The 22,815-nt window shown below is 40.8% G+C and overlaps 1 protein-coding gene across 1 annotated transcript in view; it reads left to right on the top strand.

Annotated features, from left to right (window-relative positions):
• ADNP (activity dependent neuroprotector homeobox) overlaps positions 1-18,347 on the top strand; it is a 37,798-nt gene extending 19,451 nt beyond the window's left edge. Inside the window, exons 3-5 of the mRNA XM_063459687.1 lie at positions 3,885-4,001; positions 4,758-4,850; positions 14,153-18,347. Of these exons, the coding sequence (XP_063315757.1) occupies positions 3,894-4,001; positions 4,758-4,850; positions 14,153-17,248 (3,297 nt within the window). The 5' untranslated portion in view covers positions 3,885-3,893 and the 3' untranslated portion in view covers positions 17,249-18,347. The remainder of the gene's footprint in view (positions 1-3,884; positions 4,002-4,757; positions 4,851-14,152) is intronic.
• The last annotated feature ends 4,468 nt before the right edge of the window (positions 18,348-22,815 follow it).

The raw sequence follows: 22,815 nt of genomic DNA, 5'->3' as shown, positions 1-22,815 counted from the left end.
TTATATCACAAATCTGTTTTGGAAGTTTGAGAGCTAAGCAGCATTTAGACATTTTCAGCATACATTACAATAGAAGAAATTATAACCAGGGCTCCAAGTTTCCGTTTGCCATTGGTGAGTGTCCAATCTTGCAGTGGCAAGTGACTTGTAAGCTTTGGCTAGTAGCGTAGGACTTGACATTTTAAACTCTGCTATAGCTATAAATAAAGCTCTATCACAAATTTGTCGATCTCAAACTGGGAAAAGAAAACCAGAAAAATATGAATTGAACTGTTGCGCATGCCTGGAGAAGCCTCTTTGTTGCTTGTATAAACTTGTATCGGAGCTTCATTCATATCTTAAAGTGCTGAATGATGAAGCCCATCTAGTCTGTGCAGAACTTACTGCTCCTGTTATACGTTGGCTGGAGATATGGAATGTATTCAGGAGACCATGATAATGTGAGAGATGCACCTAGTGTCAAGGCCGTGTCTGTGGACCGATGTAGGGTTTAAGAACCAGTCCCAGTTTTAGGATTAAGTTGGGCATGTTTTCATTGTGTGTATTGTTTCCGACCTTTCTTGGGATTGCTCAATGCTGCTGTATAAACTATTTTGTTTCCTATCTTCATTTATTATGCAACATTAAAAACAGATTGTGAGTTTTAACGCATCTCCCTGCCTCTGTTTGATTGGGGAGTGGGAAGTTACCTTTCCAATGGCGGTTAAATATCCAAATATAATGTGTACCGTGAAGAACTGCCTAGAACTGGCTATTGCGAGGAGCACATCTATTGAGCTGGAAAATGCCAGTGATTATTTAATCACCGAAATTAGAGTTCATTGTCTTTATAAACCCGGGGGTAGCAGATGGACAGCACTCCAGGGGCTTATAGTGCTGCTCCCATGACTCTGGGCGTACCTTTTTGGTCAGGCTGATTGTCATGGGAGTTGCAATTTAGGGCAGTTGATCAGATGCCTGTACGCTATCCCTGGCTCCGACAAACACTAGCTTGGTGACCTGGTGTGTTCTCTGAGGACATAGAGAAACTAACAGATATCTTTTTGACAACGGTTGTAACGGATCATAGTGGTGGTGAGCAGTTTAGTTGTAACGGATCAGAGAGTGGTGATGGTGAGCAGTTTGGTTGTAACGGATCAGAGAGTGGTGATGGTGAGCAGTTTGGTTGTAACGGATCAGAGAGTGGTGATGGTGAGCAGTTTGGTTGTAACGGATCAGAGAGTGGTGATGGTGAGCAGTTTGGTTGTAACGGATCAGAGAGTGGTGATGGTGAGCAGTTTGGTTGTAGCGGATCAGAGAGTGGTGGTGGTGAGCAGTTTGGTTGTAGCGGATCAGAGAGTGGTGATGGTGAGCAGTTTGGTTGTAGCGGATCAGAGAGTGGTAATGGTGAGCAGTTTGGTTGTAGCGGATCTGAGAGTGGTGATGGTGAGCAGTTTGGTTGTAACGGATCAAAGAGTGGGGATGGTGAGCAGTTTGGTTGTAGCGGATCAGAGAGTGGTGATGGTGAGCAGTTTGGTTGTAACGGATCAGAGAGTGGTGATGGTGAGCAGTTTGGTTGTAGCGGATCAGAGAGTGGTAATGGTGAGCAGTTTGGTTGTAGCGGATCAGAGAGTGGTGATGGTGAGCAGTTTGGTTGTAACGGATCAAAGAGTGGGGATGGTGAGCAGTTTGGTTGTAACGGATCATAGTGGTGGTGAGCAGTTTAGTTGTAACGGATCAGAGATTGGTGATGGTGAGCAGTTTGGTTGTAACGGATCAGAGAGTGGTGATGGTGAGCAGTTTGGTTGTAACGGATCAGAGAGTGGTGATGGTGAGCAGTTTGGTTGTAACGGATCAGAGAGTGGTGATGGTGAGCAGTTTGGTTGTAGCGGATCAGAGAGTGGTGATGGTGAGCAGTTTGGTTGTAGCGGATCAGAGAGTGGTAATGGTGAGCAGTTTTGTTGTAGCGGATCTGAGAGTGGTAATGGCGAGCAGTTTGGTTGTAGCGGATCAGAGAGTGGTGATGGCGAGCAGTTTGGTTGTAGCGGATCAGAGAGTGGTGATGGTGAGCAGTTTGGTTGTAGCGGATCAGAGAGTGGGGATGGTGAGCAGTTTGGTTGTAGCGGATCAGAGAGTGGTGATGGTGAGCAGTTTATTGGAATGGTGCCCTTTATGAAGCAGTTTATTGCTGGGTTCAGGTCTAGGGCTGTTGTAATTGGAATGAGTTGAGGTGTGGACCTTGGGAAGCCACAATTAGTGAGGTGGACTGTACATGGTGTGGAGATAGAGATGACTTTTCACCCATGAATGTAGCTTTAATGATCATGATATGTTCTTTGTCAGTGGCCCATTCTTTTAGTTTTACCAAGGATGGGATTTCAGTTATCTACTCACACTTATTTTTAAAATGCCCCATTACCTGCCCCATTACCTGGCCAGTACCTGGCTGTTCTAGGTACTCGTGGTATTAGACTCTGTGGTATCACATGCAGACAAATCTACCAGGTGTTTAGGAGCCAGTCTTTTTTTAATTTTAGGAAACAGAGTAAAGGTACATTAATAAAGTGTTTTTGGTTGTTTTTTTGGTGTACATTTTTCACATTTAATGCATGTGATTTCAAGCTCCTGTGCCACAGCCTTTTGGAGAGGTTTGAAGACCAGCCTCTTGCCCAGGCCTTGGTCCCAAGAGCCCATAAAACAGACTATTGTATGAGTGGGGTCCAGGACCCCTTTTGTGAGGCCAAATTTACACCTGGATATCCTTGCAGGATTGGCGAAGAGCTGTAACTTGGACACAGATTTACCGATCGAGGCGCTGTTTGGCCTGTGACTTTCCAAGGGTATATATTGTGTTGTCCAGGGGAACGTGGTTTTGGGTGGGTGTTTTACTTCCATTGTCTATTAAATTCAGAGAATGATTTACAAGAATGAATAAACAAATGAACTGTATGTGGTGGTTCCTTGTTAAGGCAAATGTTGTGTGAATTTTAGATTATTCCTTAACGTTTTACATGTAATATCATATTAATAACTACACAATAGACCAGGTTTAATGGAACCAAGACCCCCAGGTACTTTGCTGTTCTACTAATCTGTCTTTTTTTTTTTTTTTTTTTTTTTCTTGATCTTTATTATTTTATTATAAAGAAGAAGGAAAAAAAAAATCACATCTAGTTCTTTTTAAAGTTCAATAAACTGTGGGTGGTGGTTACACAAACTTGTTATTGGGCCTGAAATTCCCCTCGTTCTCTATCAAGTAAGATGTGAAAGTATCGGGCTGCACGCCTGCGAAGATAAAAATTCCCTTTGTACACACATTACCAAAAACATGGGTTGTTATTTTTTTTCTTCACTACCGAGAGGAGTTAAAAATGCACCTAATGGCCTTCCAATAGACCATAGTAACTCATGACACTGGCTTGGCAATGTTCTTACTATGAAGCTATCTGTCACTGTATGTACAATGCACTAGACTGAGAGGATTCTGGCACTACGTACTCTGCTGCCTATAATTGAAAGGGACGCTCAGCTTGCTCATGTGTACAAGATGCCTCTTTTCAGTCTGAACAAGGTAATTGGTTCTAGGTAAGTAGGTAGAAGCATCCACAGCAGCAGCCAGTCCCTAGCGGTGAAGATGCCTGTGATGATTTGGGAGTATGTTTATTATTAAATCATTATTGTCATCTCCTTGAAACATTGCAATAAGCCTGTTGGAGTTCCCCTTGTTGATACAGGCCTAAAAGTAGAGACGTCTTTGCACCTATTTTTGCCAAGAAAGTAATGCAGAATGCCTCTTGATGCCGGAGATTAGAGGTTCTAATTCAAACACCATTATACCAGCTAGTTGCAGTAAAAGCCCATCTATCACTCTTCTGTTACATAATCCAACACATTTATTTTTGCAGGTAGAAATTATGTTCCAACTTCCTGTAAATAACCTTGGCAGTTTGCGAAAGGCCAGGAAGACTGTGAAGAAGATATTGGGGGACATCGGCTTGGAATACTGCAAAGACCATGTCGATGTAAGATTTTTCTTTTTACTATGCTTTACTTTAACTATTTAATCTCAGTTCTAATGTAGTAAGGAAGTAAACAAACGTAGGTACATGTCCAGTCGTGCGGATGGCAGAAGACCCCTGCTATCAATGTAATAAAATAAGTGTCCTCCGCACTGTTTCGATTTAAGCTTTTATTATGTTACAAGTGGACCTGGCACCATTTCAACCAAAATGGGGCTTTGCCAGTCCTGAAAGGTGTTTTCTTTTATTGTGTATCATGTGAAATGTAGCTGTGAATTATCATGGTTGCCAACGTTTGGATGCGTGACCCGAACAAATAAGGGTATATTTAAATGTCGACTCACAAATCCATCTTTGCAGTAACAAGATATAAATCTTAAAGGGACACTCCAGGCACCCACACCACTTCTGCCCATTGGAGTGGTCTGGGTGACAACTCCCACTACCCTTAACCCTGCAAGTGTAATTCAGTCTTTTTTTATAAACTGCAATAATTACCTTGCAGGGTTAATTCCACCTCTAGTGGCCCACCTCTAGCGACCCGAAACCATCTCAGGTTAGTGACCCCTTCAGCAACCGCGGATGGGTGGTGGGAGGGAGATTGTTTTCCTGGCACTGGAGTGTCCCTTTAACCCCTTAAGGACACATGACGTGTCTGACACGTCATGATTCCCTTTTATTCCAGAAGTTTGGTCCTTAAGGGGTTAAGTATTTTCTTTACTTTTTATTTATTTATTCCGTTTTTTTTTTTTTTTTTAGGAGTTTAAGCAGTTTGAACCTAATGACTTCTATGTAAAGAACACATCTTGGGACGATGTAGGATTGTGGGACCCTTCCCTTACGAAAAATCAGGTTTGTGAACTTTTTTTTTCCCCTCCCTCTTCTCATTTCTTTTATTGATAAATGCATGTGATCTGGCAGTGAACTCAGCAGCTCAATAATGAAACAATCCTATACACCCAAATGTCTTTTTGCCAATGGTGCAGTATCTTTTATAAGATTGTGGTCAACTCTGAAGTGATTGTGCTGGCATTTGGCTATATTTGATTTGGAAGATGAATACTTTTTTTCTGTAGCTCACACTAAGGCTGCAGCATGGCTTATTACATAACTTGCTTTAATTTGGTCCATCCTTATCTTGTATATCTCGATTCGGTTTGTAACTATGAATGTCTTGAAATTAGGTTTTCAAATTCTTTGATCATCATCCTTAAAAAGTGATCCTGATATGAAATGTTCTTGTTTTATGTGACCCAGAAATTGACCTTTTTAGAGATATTTGTATCTAGTATTTTTAAATAAAGATAGTAATTTCAAACTTTGTTTTAAATTTTGAATGGTAAATCGATCCGTTTAAACGCCTGGGTAGGGACAGCATTTTGTTTAATTTGCTAGTGGGTGACCTTTAAACATATTGCACATAGAGTTTCTCTAATTGTCAGTAAGGTGTGTGGGAACCTATGGAATTAATGTTCTGTAGTAAACTAAATAACTTTTTATGTAACATGGGAAAGAAGGTTACAGCGGCAATGTCACAATCTGGGGCTGTGCATAATTTGCAAAGAACCCCGCCGGTGAACTCACCACTGGTGGACCCGTGGGAGCAGGGGGAAAGGTGAGATTTTCTTATCGGAACCTGTCCCTCGCATGTGTCACCATTTTCTTCCAGCTGGTCCTTTCCTGCTACTGGAGCCAACGTCCCTGCTGTACTTTTGCACAGGTACATTGGTGACGGCTGGGAGACTGCCACTTCTAGACAGCGTCAGCTCCGCCCAGTGAATAGATGTGTCCGCATAGAGAAAATACTGCGCTAAAGTAGTCCCTATATCTCTTGACTGGTTTGGACTTTCAGGGAAATTCCAACTCAGTCCGTATGAGTATTTCATAAAGATTTGTAGTCTCCGCTAATCCTAGTCCACTGGTATCTTAACTCTCCGCACAGGTAGTACATCTGTTAATAGTCGTGTAAATTATTCAGCTATTCAGGAATTTAATAATTGGCCAACTTAATAGGAAAACTTGTACTATTTTTTATTTCTAAAGGAGTAACATAGCTGTTTTATAGCATTGAGAACTAGTACGAGTCACTTTGGGGTTGTGTAGTAATAGCTCATTATGTTGTATAAATACGTGGGAAGTTGTGCTTATCATGTAATGTCACAGTCCGTGGAGTGGGTATTTAGTTTCGGGTATATTAGGATGAAGAGATGGAAAAAGGATGCTGGAATGGAAGTTGTTATGGTACTTGGAGTGTTGTTTAAATTGGCTTCATTTGATTAATGGCTTGGATCGAATTGGGTTTTTGACCCTCCTTTGTATACACAACAAAACCAGATGTGTGAGGGGCTATATTTGATGGATGCATGTTTGTAGCCCAAATATCTTTGTAGCCAATATGAGGCCAGCCGGCAGTTAAATTACACATTGAGGAGCACCAACCGCACAGCAAGTTGTTTTCCATTAAGAAGGTTGGCTGCCACTCCCAGCCAGATCACAGCTAGGCCGCAATCCAAGAGGGTCAGAGCCCTGCTGGCTTGAGTCACACAGATGCATTAGCAGGTACCCAGTAGGTCTGGCACACCACAGGAATATGCTGAAATCGATTTTTAGGCAGTGTTTTTTCAATGTGTATTCATAGATAAAGACATGTTTGTATGAAGAGCACAGCAGATGTGGCACAAAATGAAAGCCATTTAAATTTTGCCATCAACAAGTAAGTAGAAGTATAGATCAGGGTGTTGCAGTGGATGTGATCTACTTGGATTTTCCAAAGGCATTTGATACGGTTCCTCACAATAGGTTAGTTTTCAAACTAAAAGAAATTGGTCTAGTTGATTCTTGATCTTGGGTAGAACATTGGCTTAAGGATAGAGTACAACGAGTTGTCATTAATGATAAATTTTCAGGCTGGACAAAAGTGGCAAGTGGTGTCCCTCAGGGTTCTGTTTTGGGACCGCTTCTATTTAACATATTTATAAATGATCTTGAAAGCCATGTTTCAGTGTTTGCAGATAAAACACAACTTTGTAAAGTAATAAAATGTGAGCAGGATATTGCTTTGCTGCAGAGGGATTTGGATAGATTGGGGGACTGGGCACTAAAATGGCAGATTAAATTTAATGTTGAGAAATGCAAAGTTATGTACTGCGGGGTAAAGAATGCACAAGCAACTTACACCCTAAATGGTTGGTTGGTTTTTAACAGTAAGAGCAATAATGATATGGATATATCTGCCTGAAGAGGTGGTTTTGTCAGTCATTACAGATGTTTAAACTGCAATTGTATAAATACTTCCAAAAACATAACATACAGGGATACAATTTCTAATTAGTGGGCTAATAGCTGCTTGATCCAAGGAGACGTCTGACTGCCATTCTGGGGTCAAGAAGGATTTTTTTCCCTAGTTTGTTGCAAAATTGGAAGCGCTTCAGACTGGTTTTTTTTTGCCTTCTTTTGGATCAACAGCAAAAACATATGTGGGGAAGGCTGAACTTGATGGACACAAGTCTCTATTCAGCTATGTAACAAATGGCAACTGAATTATTGGTTAGGTCCCAAAATTGGATTTGTACTAGTCTTAAAATAAGATTAAAAATAAACTAAAGGGTGGATTATTGGGAATTCCCAGCAAAAAAATTGGATTTCTGGTTCACGGAGACATGAACAAGAACGTCTTAAATGCTGTGGATACAGCTACTTGTAGTTTGAAAGATGCCGCAACTGGTGTTAAACATAGCTTGACTAACATCTCTTTGGATTAATGTAAACTCAAAGTGTGCAGCAGCTATGCATTGTATTCTTCATTTTTCCTCCAGATTAGAGGCGGTGCACAACAACTGGGATATCCTCTGGCTGGACAGGAAAAGGCACACGGACACCTGGAAATGTAAAAGTTATGCTCCTTCTCTCTAAAACCGCAATCTGCTTACATGACCTCAGTTCCTGGCCTGCCTTCTGCAGGATAAGATTAGCACTCGTGTTTTTATTTGGTTCTAAGGGCAAGGTGAGGTGGCTGAGGAAGGCCCTGCTCCAGGGGTAAGTGAGGTATCCGAGCAGGCCTGCCTCTTCTTGTTTCTCTGGAATACACGCAAGTTTCCTGTGTTCCACCTCTTATCACTTCTGCCGAATGCCATGCAGGGTGGCAATTTTAAATAAAAAAAAATGTTAAAAAAATTCTGGGGCTATGGAGGAAATAAGACCCAGCTGCAACTACCTGTTTGCCAAGTGCTCTCAACAGGCCTCCAGCACATTCAGAGGCCGTTGAGGTAAGACTTTCCAGAAAAATAGCCCTGAGTTTAGCGATTTTTATTTAGTTATTTCTCCTTTTCTTTTAATACTATGTCTGAACCTGAGTCTTCTGATAAACCTTCTTTAAAAGGGAAATGTGTGGCACAATCAAGTATTTGATTTGTTCCACCTGCTCTCAACCATAGTTGCACAGCTACAAATGTTTTTCAATTTGTAGCAATTGTTCTCAAGAGGCTTCTGAGTAAGGAAGCCTTTTTATCCTGACTCCAGAATAGTTTGCTGCAAACTTTTTTTGGATACAAGCTGTCACTCAATCTGCATTGTCTGCTCTACTTCATCTTCACATAAAAGTAGAAAGTGAAAGCATTGGGATAAAATGCATTCAAGTTTTGAATCCTTATTGGTGGACTCTTCCTCAGATTAGGAAAATTAGACCTATGTACAGCAGCAATTCCAGCAGTAACCTTTTAACTGCATGGGACAGACAAACTTCATCTCTAGACCAATTAATGAAAAGGATGTCTCAGGATTCGTAAAATTCCTCAAATTACAGTAAACTCAAGGTGGTTTGGTTGGCTCTTCAGGGAAATGATGTGCAGATACGGTCAGACAATTCTACAGCAGTCACATATTGGAACAGACATGGAGGTGCTTGTTCTCGCTGTGGAAAAATTGTGCCCCAGAATAATTCTATGATCAGATCTCCATCTGCTCGCCATATCTGCAGTTCACATAAAAAGCTTAAACAATACTCAAAACGACGCTCTAAGCAGAAGCTATTGGAAGCAGGGAGAGTGGTCAGGAAATCATTTTGAGATTTGGAAACACAAATAGATCTGACAATCCAGACTTTCTAGATGATTTGGGAATTTCCTTGGATTTTCAACTGATGTGCATTTTTCCCCCACCCCTAGTTGTGCTTATTCCAAGATGAAACAAGGATTATAACAGTCTCCACTTCTGGCCCTGAAGAAACTGGTACTCCATACTTTTGAACCTGTCAAAGAAGGACTAGCAGCATCTTCAACACAACCTAGTTCCTCTGCAAGCTCTAAGGGCCTTCAGTCTCACAGCATGGTATCTGAATCCCAGTTCCAAAGGTCTGAACCCAGCAGTCATCGATGTTGCTGCTGCCAAAAAAGATTCCATCAGTATAGTGCACTCCAGAATCTAGAAAAAAAAATTCACCCTGGTGATGGGAGATTCACTTTCCGCTTCTATTCCAAATATCCTAAAATTCCTTCAGTTAGGATTTACAAAAGGTTTACGCTCCGCATTTGTAAAGGTTCAGATATCTGCAGTCAGTTTCTACATTAGAAGACACTTGGCATCAGAACCTTTTCAGAGCAGTATCCATACTTCTTCCTACGGTCAGAGAACTGGTACCTCTGTGGGATCTTAATTTTGTCCTTTCAGCACTTAATGTTCTTACATGGAAAACAATATTTAGTGGTAGCAGTGACTAGAGTAACTTCAAGCTTTGGGATATGCGCCATCTTATCTGGATTTTCATACGGATAAAGTAATCCCCAGGTTACATTTACCAACATTTGGCAGAATCCTTAAAACTTGAAGAAGAAATTTAGTTGATGTCAATCATACATAAGAGGCTATTGGGGGGGGGGCTGGCATTATGTTTTTTTTAAACGCTGGTCGTTTGTGCTTTATCAGGAGCAAAAGCATGGTCTAATGGCATCTAAGGGTTTCCTCTTACCTTACAGGCTTATTAAACAAGATATTGCTGCCTCTTGGGAATTCAAGACTTCAGCTACTCCTTCTCAGATTTGCAAAGCGGCTACCAGGTCGTCTCCTCACATGTTCTCCAAAAACTATGTTATACATCCAGGCCTCTGGGGTTACTGTTTTGGGAATAAGGTGTTTCAGGCTGTGGTGAAATGATGTATTCGCACCCTTTTAGGATTGGTTTTTATCCCAATTGTTATGCACTGCCTCTAATCTGGAGGGAAAAGGTCACGTTTTCTTACTATAAATCAGGGCTCGACAAATCCCAAGCGCCAGGTCGCCATGGCTACTAAGGATTTTGCCCAGGCACCTGAGATTGGTCAGCCCATTCACTCCTCCTACTCCTATTTTAATCCCCACATAGCTTTCTGTGTGCAGGTGTACCGGAAGGAAGTGATCTGTAATTACTTTCTCCCGGCACTGCAGCCGCACAGAGAACTAGCAAGCTAGCAGGACACTTGGTAAAATCGTCTCCGTTCACCGCCCGTCCCCATTTCACAGACCCGCCCGCACAATCATTCCCCTGCGTGGTTTCAGCGCCGGGAAGAAGTAACTGCAGATTCCTTCACTTCCTCCTGGCGCACAGTGAGCTGCAGGTGAGAGACTGGTGGAGTAGAGGGGTCTCGACCAGCGGCAGCCCACTCCCATTAGCCACAGCCAGGCCAACCAATCTAATGTCTGTGACCAGTCCCACTGGACCCCAGGGAGGCCACTCTCCTGCGACCCAAAGGTAGGAAACAGGAGAGTGGCTAAAAATATGTATTTTTCTGTGTGTATATCTGTTCTGCATGTAAGTCTGTGTCTGTGTATCAAATATCTTGTGAGAGCGTGTGTGTCTGTCTGCGTGCATCTAGGATTCTTTGTGTGTGTGAGAGGATGTGTGTGTCTTTGTTTGTGTATCAGTCTGGTTGTGTGTCTGTCTGTGTGTGTGTATCAGTCTGTCTGTCATGGGTATGGTGTTTTTACTCACCTGTTTTCCAACGCCGTGCCAGTCTCGCCGCAGCTGGCCCGCCTCCATTACTGAGATGATAAATTACCATCATACCAATCAACATCTCCTCATAGTGAAGCATTAAAGCAATGCATCTCTATGGGGAACGTTGAGTGCTGCCTCCACACTGAATGTAAGTGCTGCATATTGTGCAGCACTGAGATAGGAGACACTTTAGTGACTGCCACTAGAGATGTTACTAGGCAGGAAGGTAAACACTGCCTTTTCTCTGAAAAACCTACAAGGACAGGTTATAGACACCAGAGTCACTCAATTAAGCCGTAGTGTTTCTGGTGACTATAGGGTCCCTTTAAGAATTGTATTTTTGACGTTGAAAAAAAACTGGCTCCTAATTTTTTTTTTTTTTTTAACTGGCTCCTTGATTGAAAGCAAATTTGTCAAGCCCTGCTGTAAATTGTTTTCCTTAGCATTAGAGGTAGTGCATGTATATCCCTCCCTATTTAATATAATTTTCCAGTTAATTGGCTTGTGTATTTTCTGGGGTTATGTGAGTATTAGGAGGAGCCTAACTTTAAATTTCTAGTTGTCTGCTTGCCGCCTTCTGTCCAGACCAAGGATATTGCAGTTGTTGTGCACTGCCTCTAATCCGAAGGAAAAATACATTTAGGGTAAGAAAATGTTTTTATCTCTGTATTTTGTCCAATGTACACATTTGTTCTGTCATTGGGGTTTCCAGTGGAAAGTCTGGCTTGACTGGTTCTAAATTAGACTGCTTTGTAAATCTAAAAGTCTTGATCTTCAGTTCGAAGCTTTAAAAAAACTCCATTATCTTCACATCCCCTCCATTCAATATGCAGTGTTCCCGTGCACTGGATTTTTATACGAATTAGTTATATTGTTGCATTTCATTACTCCGTGTGACCCTGTATTGATGCTCCTTTGCTGCATGGTTGGTCTAGATTGATTTGGATAATGGTCCTAAAAAGGGTGATATTTTGCATTTATCGCTGATAATATTTTTTTGCTGTGCCTACCCATCGGTCTGTGTGATTATAGGTTTAATGTATCTCATGTTTTATGATCACAACAGGTTTTGTGCATATGTCGTGACCAGCGTGACTTGGTGTTTCTTTAGCGGCATAAAACTTTAACGTATGCAATGTATGCAAGGTATACATATCCCTTGTCTTAACAGAGCAGTGGCAAAAACTACAATTGTGGGGGCACCATAGTCTTAAAGGATCACTATAGGGTCAGGAACACAAACCTATATTCCCATTACTCTAGTGTTAACACCACCATCTGGGCCCCTCATGCCTCCATAAATATAGTAAAATCTTATTGTATTCAAGCCAGAAGCTGTAGATCTGCATGCTGAGGGAGGAAATACTGAATGTTTGGATGCATTTTAGGCAGCCATGACCCAGGAAGGATCTCTAACAGCCATCTAAGGAGTGGCCAGTGAAGTTATCACTAGGCTGTAATGTAAACACTGCATTTTCTCTGAAAAGACCGTGTTTACAGCAAAAAGCCTGAAGGTAATGATTCTACTCACCAGAACAAATTCTATAAGCTGTAGTTGTTCTGGTGATTATAGTGTCCCTTTAACAACATGTTGGGTAAGTGTGAAATAAAGTTTAGAAAACGCCTTCTTCAGACTTAACCAAGTGCCAAATGGGATCATCCTTGCTCTTGAGAGTCAGTGCTGCTACAGGAAACCCTTTCATGCAATAGACCTGCCATAGAGACCTGCCATATTTATCTGGATATTTCTAGCTGCCATGTATGTATACACCCTCCAATTCAAAGGTAAATTAAGGAGTATAGACAATTGTTCTGGATACAGTCATATTATATAGCCAGAAATCTCTGATAGGGAATGTTGGCGTCTTCAATGAACAGGGCAAGATGACGAACTGGAATTGTGTCTACGTGTGTTTTTAAACACCAACAGCAGTGACCAGTCCCGTGTGAAGTGTACTAAATGCTGCATAGCCCTTTGCATGTCCTCTTGGCATATACTGTTCCCTGGAAGCCTTTTAAGCACAGTGTACATGTTTCATTACGCCTTCTATACCTGTCACAAACTCTGCTATAATTTAAAGGGACTCTTAATGTATTGGTTTTGGTGTGTAGATGGACGCCTTTTTAGTCTGACAATAGGAAAACATTCTTCAAAATAGCAATGTGTCTCTCTTGGTAGAAGTTCTCGTCTAAATTGGAGTCAACCAGGCAGCTACTATATAGTCTCTTCCTCTTTATGATCCTTCAGAAGGTCTTCATGTGGAATGTTGGCTGGTTAAAGTGTTTAAGGTTTCCGGGCTGGAGTTAAATGCCCTTGCCTTCTTTTTGTCATGAATGCATTAACAATACAATAAATGCTGCATATCACTAGGATCTTCATCAAACAGTAACCAGTGCAGTACATCAGTTGAAAAGATCGGAGTAACTGTATCTGTATTTTTTGGGTTATCCCCATCTCGTGCAATAGTTAATACTTCTAAATGTCCAGTAACTTTTTTTTTTATTTTTACTTGCTCAGTATGTACCTGTATGTTTAAAGGAACACTATAGGGTCAGGAAAACAAACATGTTTTCCTGACCCTATAGTGTTAAAACATAATAAAACTTACCTTATTTACAGCACCATGCAGGCCTGCTGGCACTGACCCAGCCCCTGATCCGCCTCCTTGCTGACAGCATCAGAATTTATGATTTCATCCAATCCAACCAATTGAATTGACTGAAATTGGAAAAGGGAGGAGCTAAATGCCAGCTTGGCCAATCAGTACCTCCTCATAGAGATTTGGTGCGTCTCCATGAGGAAAGTTCAGCGTCTTCATGCAGAGCTGCACACCTCCAATGCATACCATGTGTGTCTGCTTATTTTACCTTTCATCCATCCAATGCCAAAATGTTATGTTTGTACAACTAAAACGCAGGTTGTTTCACTGTCCAAACACTTGTCTTTACATTCATCTTTGTATGCATTTATGATCAAGTTATACGATTATTCAAATGAAAAAATATATTTTTGGTTTCCCTTAAAACTGTCTTTGCAAGATTTCCAGAGTGTCCGACATGTCGATTGTTGTGTTTATGTTTACTGCTAACTTGAAGTTGGTCAGTGAGCCTTTTTTTGTTTTTATATTGCGATATCATATATTTAAACATCTAATAATACGTTTTTTGTTTGTTTTTTCTCTCCTAGGACTATCGAACAAAGCAATTCTGCTGCAGTCAGTGTCCCTTCTCCTCAAAGTTTTTCTCTGCCTACAAAAGTCACTTTCGGAACGTCCACAATGAAGACTTTGAAAACAAAATCCTTCTGAATTGCCCCTACTGTACCTACAACGGGGACAGAAAGACTCTAGAGATGCACATTAAAGTCTTTCATGCTCCCAACACAACTTTGCAAAACCCAGGCCTGAGCTCTTTCAAAGATAAAAACAAGTATGACAGCCTTAAACCGAAACAGACCGACAGCGTGGAGCAAGCGGTTTACTATTGTAAGAAGTGCACTTACAGAGATCCTCTCTATGAAGTAGTTAGAAAGCACATATACAGAGAACATTTCCAGCATGTTGCTGCACCGTATGTTGCAAAAACAAGTGAAAAATCCATTAACGGTGCAATGCCCATAGGCGCAAACCTAAGGGAGGAGAATAGCATCCATTGCAAACGTTGCCTTTTCATGCCGAAGACTTACGAAACTTTAGTCCAGCATGTTATTGAAGACCACGAACGTATAGGGTATCAGGTAACGGCAATGATAGGCCACACCAATGTGGTAGTTCCTAGGTCCAAGCCTTTAATGTTGATAGCTCCAAAACCCCAAGATAAAAAACCTATGGGTATTCCTCCACGAATGGGACCAATGTCTCCTGGAAATGTCCGAACCCTTCCGTCTCAACAAATGGTGAATCGACTCACTATACCAAAGCCTTCTATGAATTCTAATATGATGTCCAATGTTCAGATGCAGCAGAATAACTATGGAGTTAAAAACATGGGACCTGGCTACTCTGTTAGTCAGCAGATGAGACTAGGCATGGGTGGAAATGTACCAGTGTCCATTCCCCAGCAGTCTCAGTCTATGAAACAGTTGCTTCCAGGTGGTAATGGAAGAACTTACACTTTCGGCTCTGAGCAGAGGTCTCAGGCTCCTTTAAGGTACTCTCTCGGACATGGAAATTCAGGTCTTTCCGCAAGCCATTTAAAACCAGCCTCCATGAACGCGTCTCATGTAGCATCTCGAGCACTGGCTCAGTCTAGTCCAAAGCCTCCTGCCGCGGCAGCTGCTGCGGCCGCAGCTGCAGTCGCTGCTGCTGCAGCAAACTCCAACTCCTCCACCCAAAAATGGAAGATCTGTACCATCTGCAACGAGCTATTTCCAGAAAATGTGTACAGTGTTCACTTTGAAAAGGAGCACAAGGCTGAAAAGGTGCCTGCTGTTGCCAACTACATTATGAAAATACACAACTTTACAAGCAAATGTCTATACTGTAATCGTTACCTGCCCACTGACACGCTGCTAAATCACATGTTGATCCATGGTCTGTCTTGTCCATATTGTCGTTCCACTTTTAATGACGTGGAAAAAATGGCTGCGCACATGAGGATGGCTCATGTTAATGAAGAAATGGCACCTAAAACAGATTCTACTCTTACCTTTGACCTAACATTACAGCAAGGAAGCCACACTAATATCCACTTACTTGTAACCACATACAACCTTAGGGATGCTCCTGCTGAATCCGTAGCTTACCACGCTCAAAATGCAGTGCCACCCACGGTTTCCAAACCTCAACCCAAAGTAATAGAGAAGCCAGTTGAGCCAGTGAAAAACTTACCTCAAGCTGCCGTGCCCTACAAGAAAGATGTAGGCAAAACACTTTGTCCCCTCTGTTTCTCCATTTTGAAAGGTCCCATATCAGACGCCTTGGCTCATCACTTGAGAGAAAGGCATCAGGTTATTCAGACAGTCCACCCTGTGGAGAAAAAGCTCACCTATAAATGTATTCATTGTCTTGGTGTCTATACAAGTAACATGACTGCCTCGACCATCACGTTGCATCTTGTGCATTGCAGAGGCGTTGGAAAAACACAAAACGGGCAAGAGAAATCCACTCCACTGAAAATTAATCCCATTCCATCCATTAATCCACTGAAACGTACAAATGAGTTTGTTGAGCTGGCTCTTGCTAAGAGAAGAAAGCCGGATGATGATCCGGATGCTCCAGTGATTATTGATGAGAAACCCGAAGAACCGGTGGTTCTAGTTTTGGATCCAAGGGGTCATGAAGATGATTCCTATGAAGCTAGAAAAGCATTCCTTACAAAATACTTTAACATGAAACCATATCCTAGCAGAAGAGAAATTGAAAAGTTGGCTGCCAATTTGTGGTTGTGGAAGAATGACATTGCTTCCCATTTCAGCAACAAAAGGAAAAAATGTATCCGAGACTGTGAGCGATACAAACTGAGTGTGTTAATGGGCTTCAACATGAGGGAGCTAAATAAAGTAACGCATGAAATGGATTTTGGTGCAGAGTGGATGTTTGAGAACATCGATGAGAACCAGTCCAAACCAAATGCTAGCAAAACAGTGGATAAGAAAAAATTGAATGAATCTACTTCATCAGATAGTTCTGCAAATATTATTGAAGATGACTCAAACGAAAGCTGCAATGAACTGACTCCAGACAAAAATCCTGAGGTGACCAGAGCAAGTCCTGTAACACAGTCAGAGCCAAATCTTCCCCTTTTGCCTATGGAATCTCTAGAAGATACAGACCAAAAGATAGATCTGACATACAAAGCCAATGAATTGCCTGACACAGCCAAGGACATTCAGGTTAAGAGCGAGATAGAGCTAGAAAGTCCATCCGAGTTTATAGACCAGGTTTCTAGGCCAGGAAGTGAGCTAGAGTCTCAACGTGTTTCAGATGCGGAAGATGGTAAGATAGAAGTAAAGCCAGAAACATGGATGAACGAATCGAACCACAAGGAGGATGCTGAAAAAGACCATGCAGTCATAAAAGAGGAAGCTCTTGTTCCTAGTAATGATGAGGTGCAATCAAAATGGAAAACCAATACTTTTGGAAAAGTGGAGGAGTTTTGGGCCAAAGGCAAGTCACTGCCATTCCCCAATTCAACTGTAAAAGATGAAAGTTTGTCGAACCAGCCGAGTGAATGGCCAAATAGCACAATTGACAATGAAGACGGGGATCAGTTTGATGTGACTGTTACAGATGCAATGCACAGCAACCTCACAGGTATAGGACTTAGTAGCCAAGAGGTATAGGTCGTTCTGGCGATATGGCTCCTACAGGCCGTCTGGAACTGTTTAATTACAATACGACTGCTGAGTATAACTTGAACTGTTTACTGCCGGCAAGTGGCAGGTATCCTGAACAGTGAACGTTAAGGCCACTGTTATTCCACAATTTATTTACAAAACTGTGCTGTTGACATTGCTTGTGATATCCGCTGCATTGGGCACATAACAATGTGAAAAATAACATTGGATGCTACAGAATGCATAGTGGTGATTATCTGCAATTTTCCTCCATTTTCTTTTCTTTTTTCTTTAGTTCTTCAGTTATTTTTATTTTTTTTTACTTTTTTTGCTCCTCGAGGTGATACAACAAAAATAAGTTTTCATACTGGCTATCCTCCCTTTCACCTAGTAGTTAGTCTAACATGAAAACTAAAGATTCTGGTTCATTGTGTATAGACATTGAAGGGGTATTTCCCTCCCATTTCCCCCAGTCTTGTATTCATTCTGAATAGTTAAAAAAAATATATGTATATTTGTACAGTCTTTTAGACCTATTCAAAGTGAGGCTTCTGAAAATGTATTTGTGTATCCATTCTAGACTTTTCTTTCTTTAGTGATGATGGCCTGCTGTGTATAATGCTGTACCTAGTTTCCCTAGCAGAAAGGCTTGATGAAACTGCTATAGTAAAACAAAAGCTAAAATTAAATATTTTTTTTTTTGTCCCTGACGAACCATCACCTTTTCTGAACATCCCTGAGAACTAGTTGACAAACTGGCGTTTCAGAATACCGATTATTTTAATCCTATGTTCAATGCAAGAAACAAGTTTGAAACCCTTTAATATTTTGACACCTTTTAAAAAAAATAAAAATACAAATAAATTTAAAAAAAAAATGGGAAAAAAAAGAAACCACACACAAACCAATCTGTATATTATGTATTGTGTTGAAGTACCTTACCAGACACAATGCTGTATTTTGCATATTTAGTTTTATTTAGTTGATGCCCACATAGTGTTGTTCATTTAATATACCATCTAATATTTGACACACTGTTGTAGTAATTTGTGATCTTTATTTCTTTGTATTCATTTACGCATCTAAATAAAAATGCTGTATTGTGCTTAATGTTAACCTTTTGAATTTATTAGAAGATCTGTTTTCCCAAGTTGGTGATTCTAGGGGTTTTTTTGGTTGTTTTTTTTTTTTTTTTTTAAATCACTAGTATTTGACATTTTTACTTTGTTAAAAGTAGTTTCTCACTTTAAAAAGAATGTTCTTTGTATATCCTGCTAGCCAAACTCTAAAAATGGATAGATCTGGTTGCTACACTGGGTGCACACCCACAGATGCCTTATGTTGGTATGAACCATAGCTGGTGTGTGAAGTGTTGACTCCCACTGTAGTGGCCATTTTCGAGGAAGCACGGGCGATCTTAAGGTAAGTATCCTTGGATCTGTACATTTGCTGGTAACTCTGCTGCCACCTTCTTTTATAGGTGAAATATGTATGCCTACCTGACGCCCATCTTGTCTTCCGCATGTTTGTTTTGTGGATGACCAGTCTGGTTTAAACGGGCAAACATCCATCCTTCTAAATAAATATTGAAAATGATTAGATGCAGTGCGTTTCCTTATTAAGGTCATGTAATAGGCAAGTTTGAGTGTTCATACTTGTATGTATCATGTTTATATATAAGATGCTAACATTAGATACTAAAGTTTAAGGTTAAATGCAGATTTCATTATTAAAATTTTGAAAACGGTTTGTATTCGGTGGTTGTGTGTTTAGAGTGGAGTCAATTTTTAGATTATTGGAATAATTACATGGTACAATGTAAATGGGTGAAATCCATTTGAGAACTTGGTGTTTTGAATGTAATGGTTGTTGAGACGTCTGTTACAGTAGAATATCAGAATTTATAGAACACATGCACACATAGTTAAGCCTCTAACTTTAGATTAACTGTCTGAAATATGTCCTGATTCCCTTCATATGTCCCAGGACGACACAGTGCACTAAATGGAGCCGTTTATTGTAGATTTGATCAGAATACATCTGTATTTTAAGGAATATAATTCAGGATATTCAGTTCAGCTACACACAGATGATTGGTTGTGTGTTGTATAAATCTAGTGAGAGCAGCCCAGTTCATCCAGTGACTGTTTTGATCACAAACTCCAGAAACATGAACAGCTGTTTGATTAACGGTGGGTTTTTAATTTTAATTATTTTTTTTCCCCCTTTACACCATAAATGACTTGGGGCAAGCATCTCAATGTGTGGTTGAGGTCCAGACCTATCACGCATTTCTTCTGTTCAAGGATTGTACATTTTCAGAGACCTTTTTACTAAGCCTTCATGAAGTATGAATTACTACATACCAGGTCTACAGTCTCCAATGGCTAGTGATGAGTGGACATTTTGAGGTGTTTGTAGTCACACAATCACAGATAATAAATGTGTGTGTGCTTCAGAAATAGATTTAAGGATACACTGTTGAAAAATTGCCAATGAGCTAAGAGACTCTGCTGCTTTAATTAATAAGTCTCCATAGGTATACCCCGGACAAACATTAGTTCAGGCACAAATGATTTGCAGCTTTATTGAACAAGTCCTAATGACTGCTTTAGGGGAACCCTTCCCTATAGTGCAATCTCTTTGAAGATCACCGGATTTACAAACAGGTGCCCTTTAAATGGGAAGGTGTGTTTCACAAAAGCACTATTTGCCCAACAAGGACAAATTGCTTAAAAAGAGAAAATCTTCTTTACATTTTGTGGCCCTTTTCTGATGGAGGTAAAAATGAACTGCCGGAAGTGTTACTGGGGCAGCACTAGCCAGACGGGGCTGGCTAATGTCCATTCGGTGAATTTCGTTATACACAGAATGTTATGTGTTGGATGAGAGTGCTCCACTCATACTCTCATCCAATGACTGGACTGGTATCTAGCTCTGCAGATGTTTCTTGTCTTTCACCCAGTACCAGAAGAGACCAATCCCCCAACAGCACCCCGGTAATAGGGCAAACTGTTCGCCCCATTATTGGGAAACCGTACCTGGGCACTGCTTGTTTAATAACCACAAGAGTAGTTATCTGATGTTTGGAGTAACCTTCTAACCTGAGTTCCTCTCAGTTTTAATCTGACCGTAATAGGAGGTGCTTTGCTATAGGGTGTAATAGTGAGTTTGGGCAAGACTGACAAACCACTCATTGATGGCTGATTAGTGAATAACTTGGTTGTGTGAATTTCAAAGGTTTACCGCGATATAGATGGATATTCAGCGTTTCGTGGCCTAAACCATAAAGCGCTTTAATTTACAGAAATTCTCAGTGTTATTCACTATACAGCAAAATGCTGGTAAAAATGACCAAGCCAGGAAAAGAGCTTTTGGATTTTTATTATTTTCACTTAAAATGCGTAGCTATTTTTGTCAAATAATTCATATTAAATAACTAGTAAAGTTTCAAATTCTGTGTCAAAGGCATTGATGGTGCAAATAGGTTTAGTTTTTATAAACCATTTGGTCCAGTTTGTTTAGAGCAGTCCTTTTCATTTTCCTTAGTAGGAAATAATTTTTAAATCTGTATCGTGTCCTCGCTATTTATCTTCCCTTCCTAAATCATGTATGCTTTTAATTGGTGCTAGTTGTACTGTGGTCAATCACTGACAACCGCTATTTAAACTGGCTACGCGTCACAGGAACTGTAATCCGTTGCAGCTGGAGTGTTAGTAATTCCTTTAGTTGGTGCGCTGGCCCTACACGTGTCTTCTAGCCATGGCATATATCTTACAATTAATGTTGCCACTTGGAAGGTGTCCTTTTCCTTGATGATCACACACAAAAAATTTAAAGCACTAAAGACCACCAGAGACCACTCATGTCCATCTTTCATACAGAGATATGTCTTGAGCTAAAATTAAATCAGATGTCCTGTAGAGCACTTTCAACTAGGCCGTGCCTTATATTGGTGAATGAAAGTGGGGCTTTACTGTCAATAGTGGGTTTGACGTCACAAAGTTTTCTACTGCTGCACATTTTAATGACCTCACACCTTAATGAGGACCACAGTTGACACCAGCATTGGAACACTGTTAAAGAAGCATTGAAGACGCTCACAGGGTCACAAGTGATTAAAGGTCATGTCCTCCATCGCATACACATTGTATAGCTGTTGCTCAGATGTGTCTATGGCAGTACCTCATGGGGCTATGTTTTGTTAGTATTTCTATTGGGAGTTTAGTATAGTTAGTGTGCTTTAAGAATTCGTATGGGATCAGCCATTGGTGTGTTCATATAAGACACAGCTGTAGGTCATGCATTGTGGTATCGAACTGCTGTATTTCTGTGTTAATTAGAATATTTCACGAGATGCTAACAGTATCTAACCAAAGCCGTGTTTGACATCTTAACACCAGCTGTAAGACATTCCCTGAATAGGTTTCTCTTTCGACTTTCATAGTCTGAGAAGATAAGTTGACTCCCTAGGTTTTCTTTTTCCGTCTGAAATTGACAAATCCAGAAGGTTCCTTTCCAACTCCCTTCATCTGCAATTATCCATCAGATTCCATTTGGACGGATAACGAAAACCTCCCTTGCCAGCATCGATCAGATATCTATAGAGTGCTCGAGAGACCCACCACTTACCAGTTCACTTTAATATTACAGACGTACAGTGACTCTACGGCTGCTGGAAAATATCTTTAATGTCGTGCGCTGTGTTTATTTCAAATTGTTCATGGCTGGATATCAAGGATTAAAAGAAAAGGAGGGACGGTGGGAAAACGTGCCTTATGGAATCGGATAGCATTACTCTCCATTGAAATGATTGGACTCTGGGAATGTAGCAAGGTGCAGATCGGTTTGAAGGCCCTTTGTTGAGTTTGTGTGGGCGTTAAATGACAGGTTGGTATAATCCTAGCTTAGTGAGAGCTGTACGTACAGCACATTATACAGAGCTCACTAATTACTGGCTATGGCTCGGTCACCAAAATTGGGGAGGGTATTTAGGAACCCAAAGCTCTGTGTCCTTGGTAATACCCAGAACATGATATGGGTCAAGGTGTGTAAAAAGCAATGAAAATGGCTGCATGTTTTTATTCTATGTCCTGGAAAAGGTGATAGAATTGTGCTTTAATGGAGCTTAATTTAAAACGTTTCCAGATTATAGAATTCTAGGTCCTCCTGGAATTCAATCCCCTTCACTATGTTGGGTCCTCCTGGCTACAATGAATCCTCTCTGTCAGGATAAAAAAAAAGAAACGAAGATCGTAAGCATGACAAAATGACCATAAAGCATGGACCAGGATTGGACACGGTGTGAAAAGGTGCCTTGGAAATACAGGTTGGAGACTTTCAAGCAGTTACTTAAAGGGACACCCCAAACACCAGAAGCGATTTAGCGTTCTGCACCGCTTTGTGTGTAAAGAATGTGTCCCCTTTCCCCTCCCCTCCATTTTATAATAAGTGTATTTTTAATAGAAATTGGAACTTTAAAAACAAAACAAAAAAAACTGTTACATCCCCCTCCCCTAGGTATGAATCAAATAACTCCCTAGTTTGTTTAGCTCAGTGGAGCTAAACTCAAG

This window comes from Pelobates fuscus, chromosome 6 (assembly GCF_036172605.1).
Source record: "Pelobates fuscus isolate aPelFus1 chromosome 6, aPelFus1.pri, whole genome shotgun sequence".
NCBI lineage: Eukaryota > Metazoa > Chordata > Amphibia > Anura > Pelobatidae > Pelobates > Pelobates fuscus.
The sequence above is the reverse complement of the archived record's forward strand: the minus strand, read 5'-3'. Positions and strand labels throughout refer to the sequence as shown.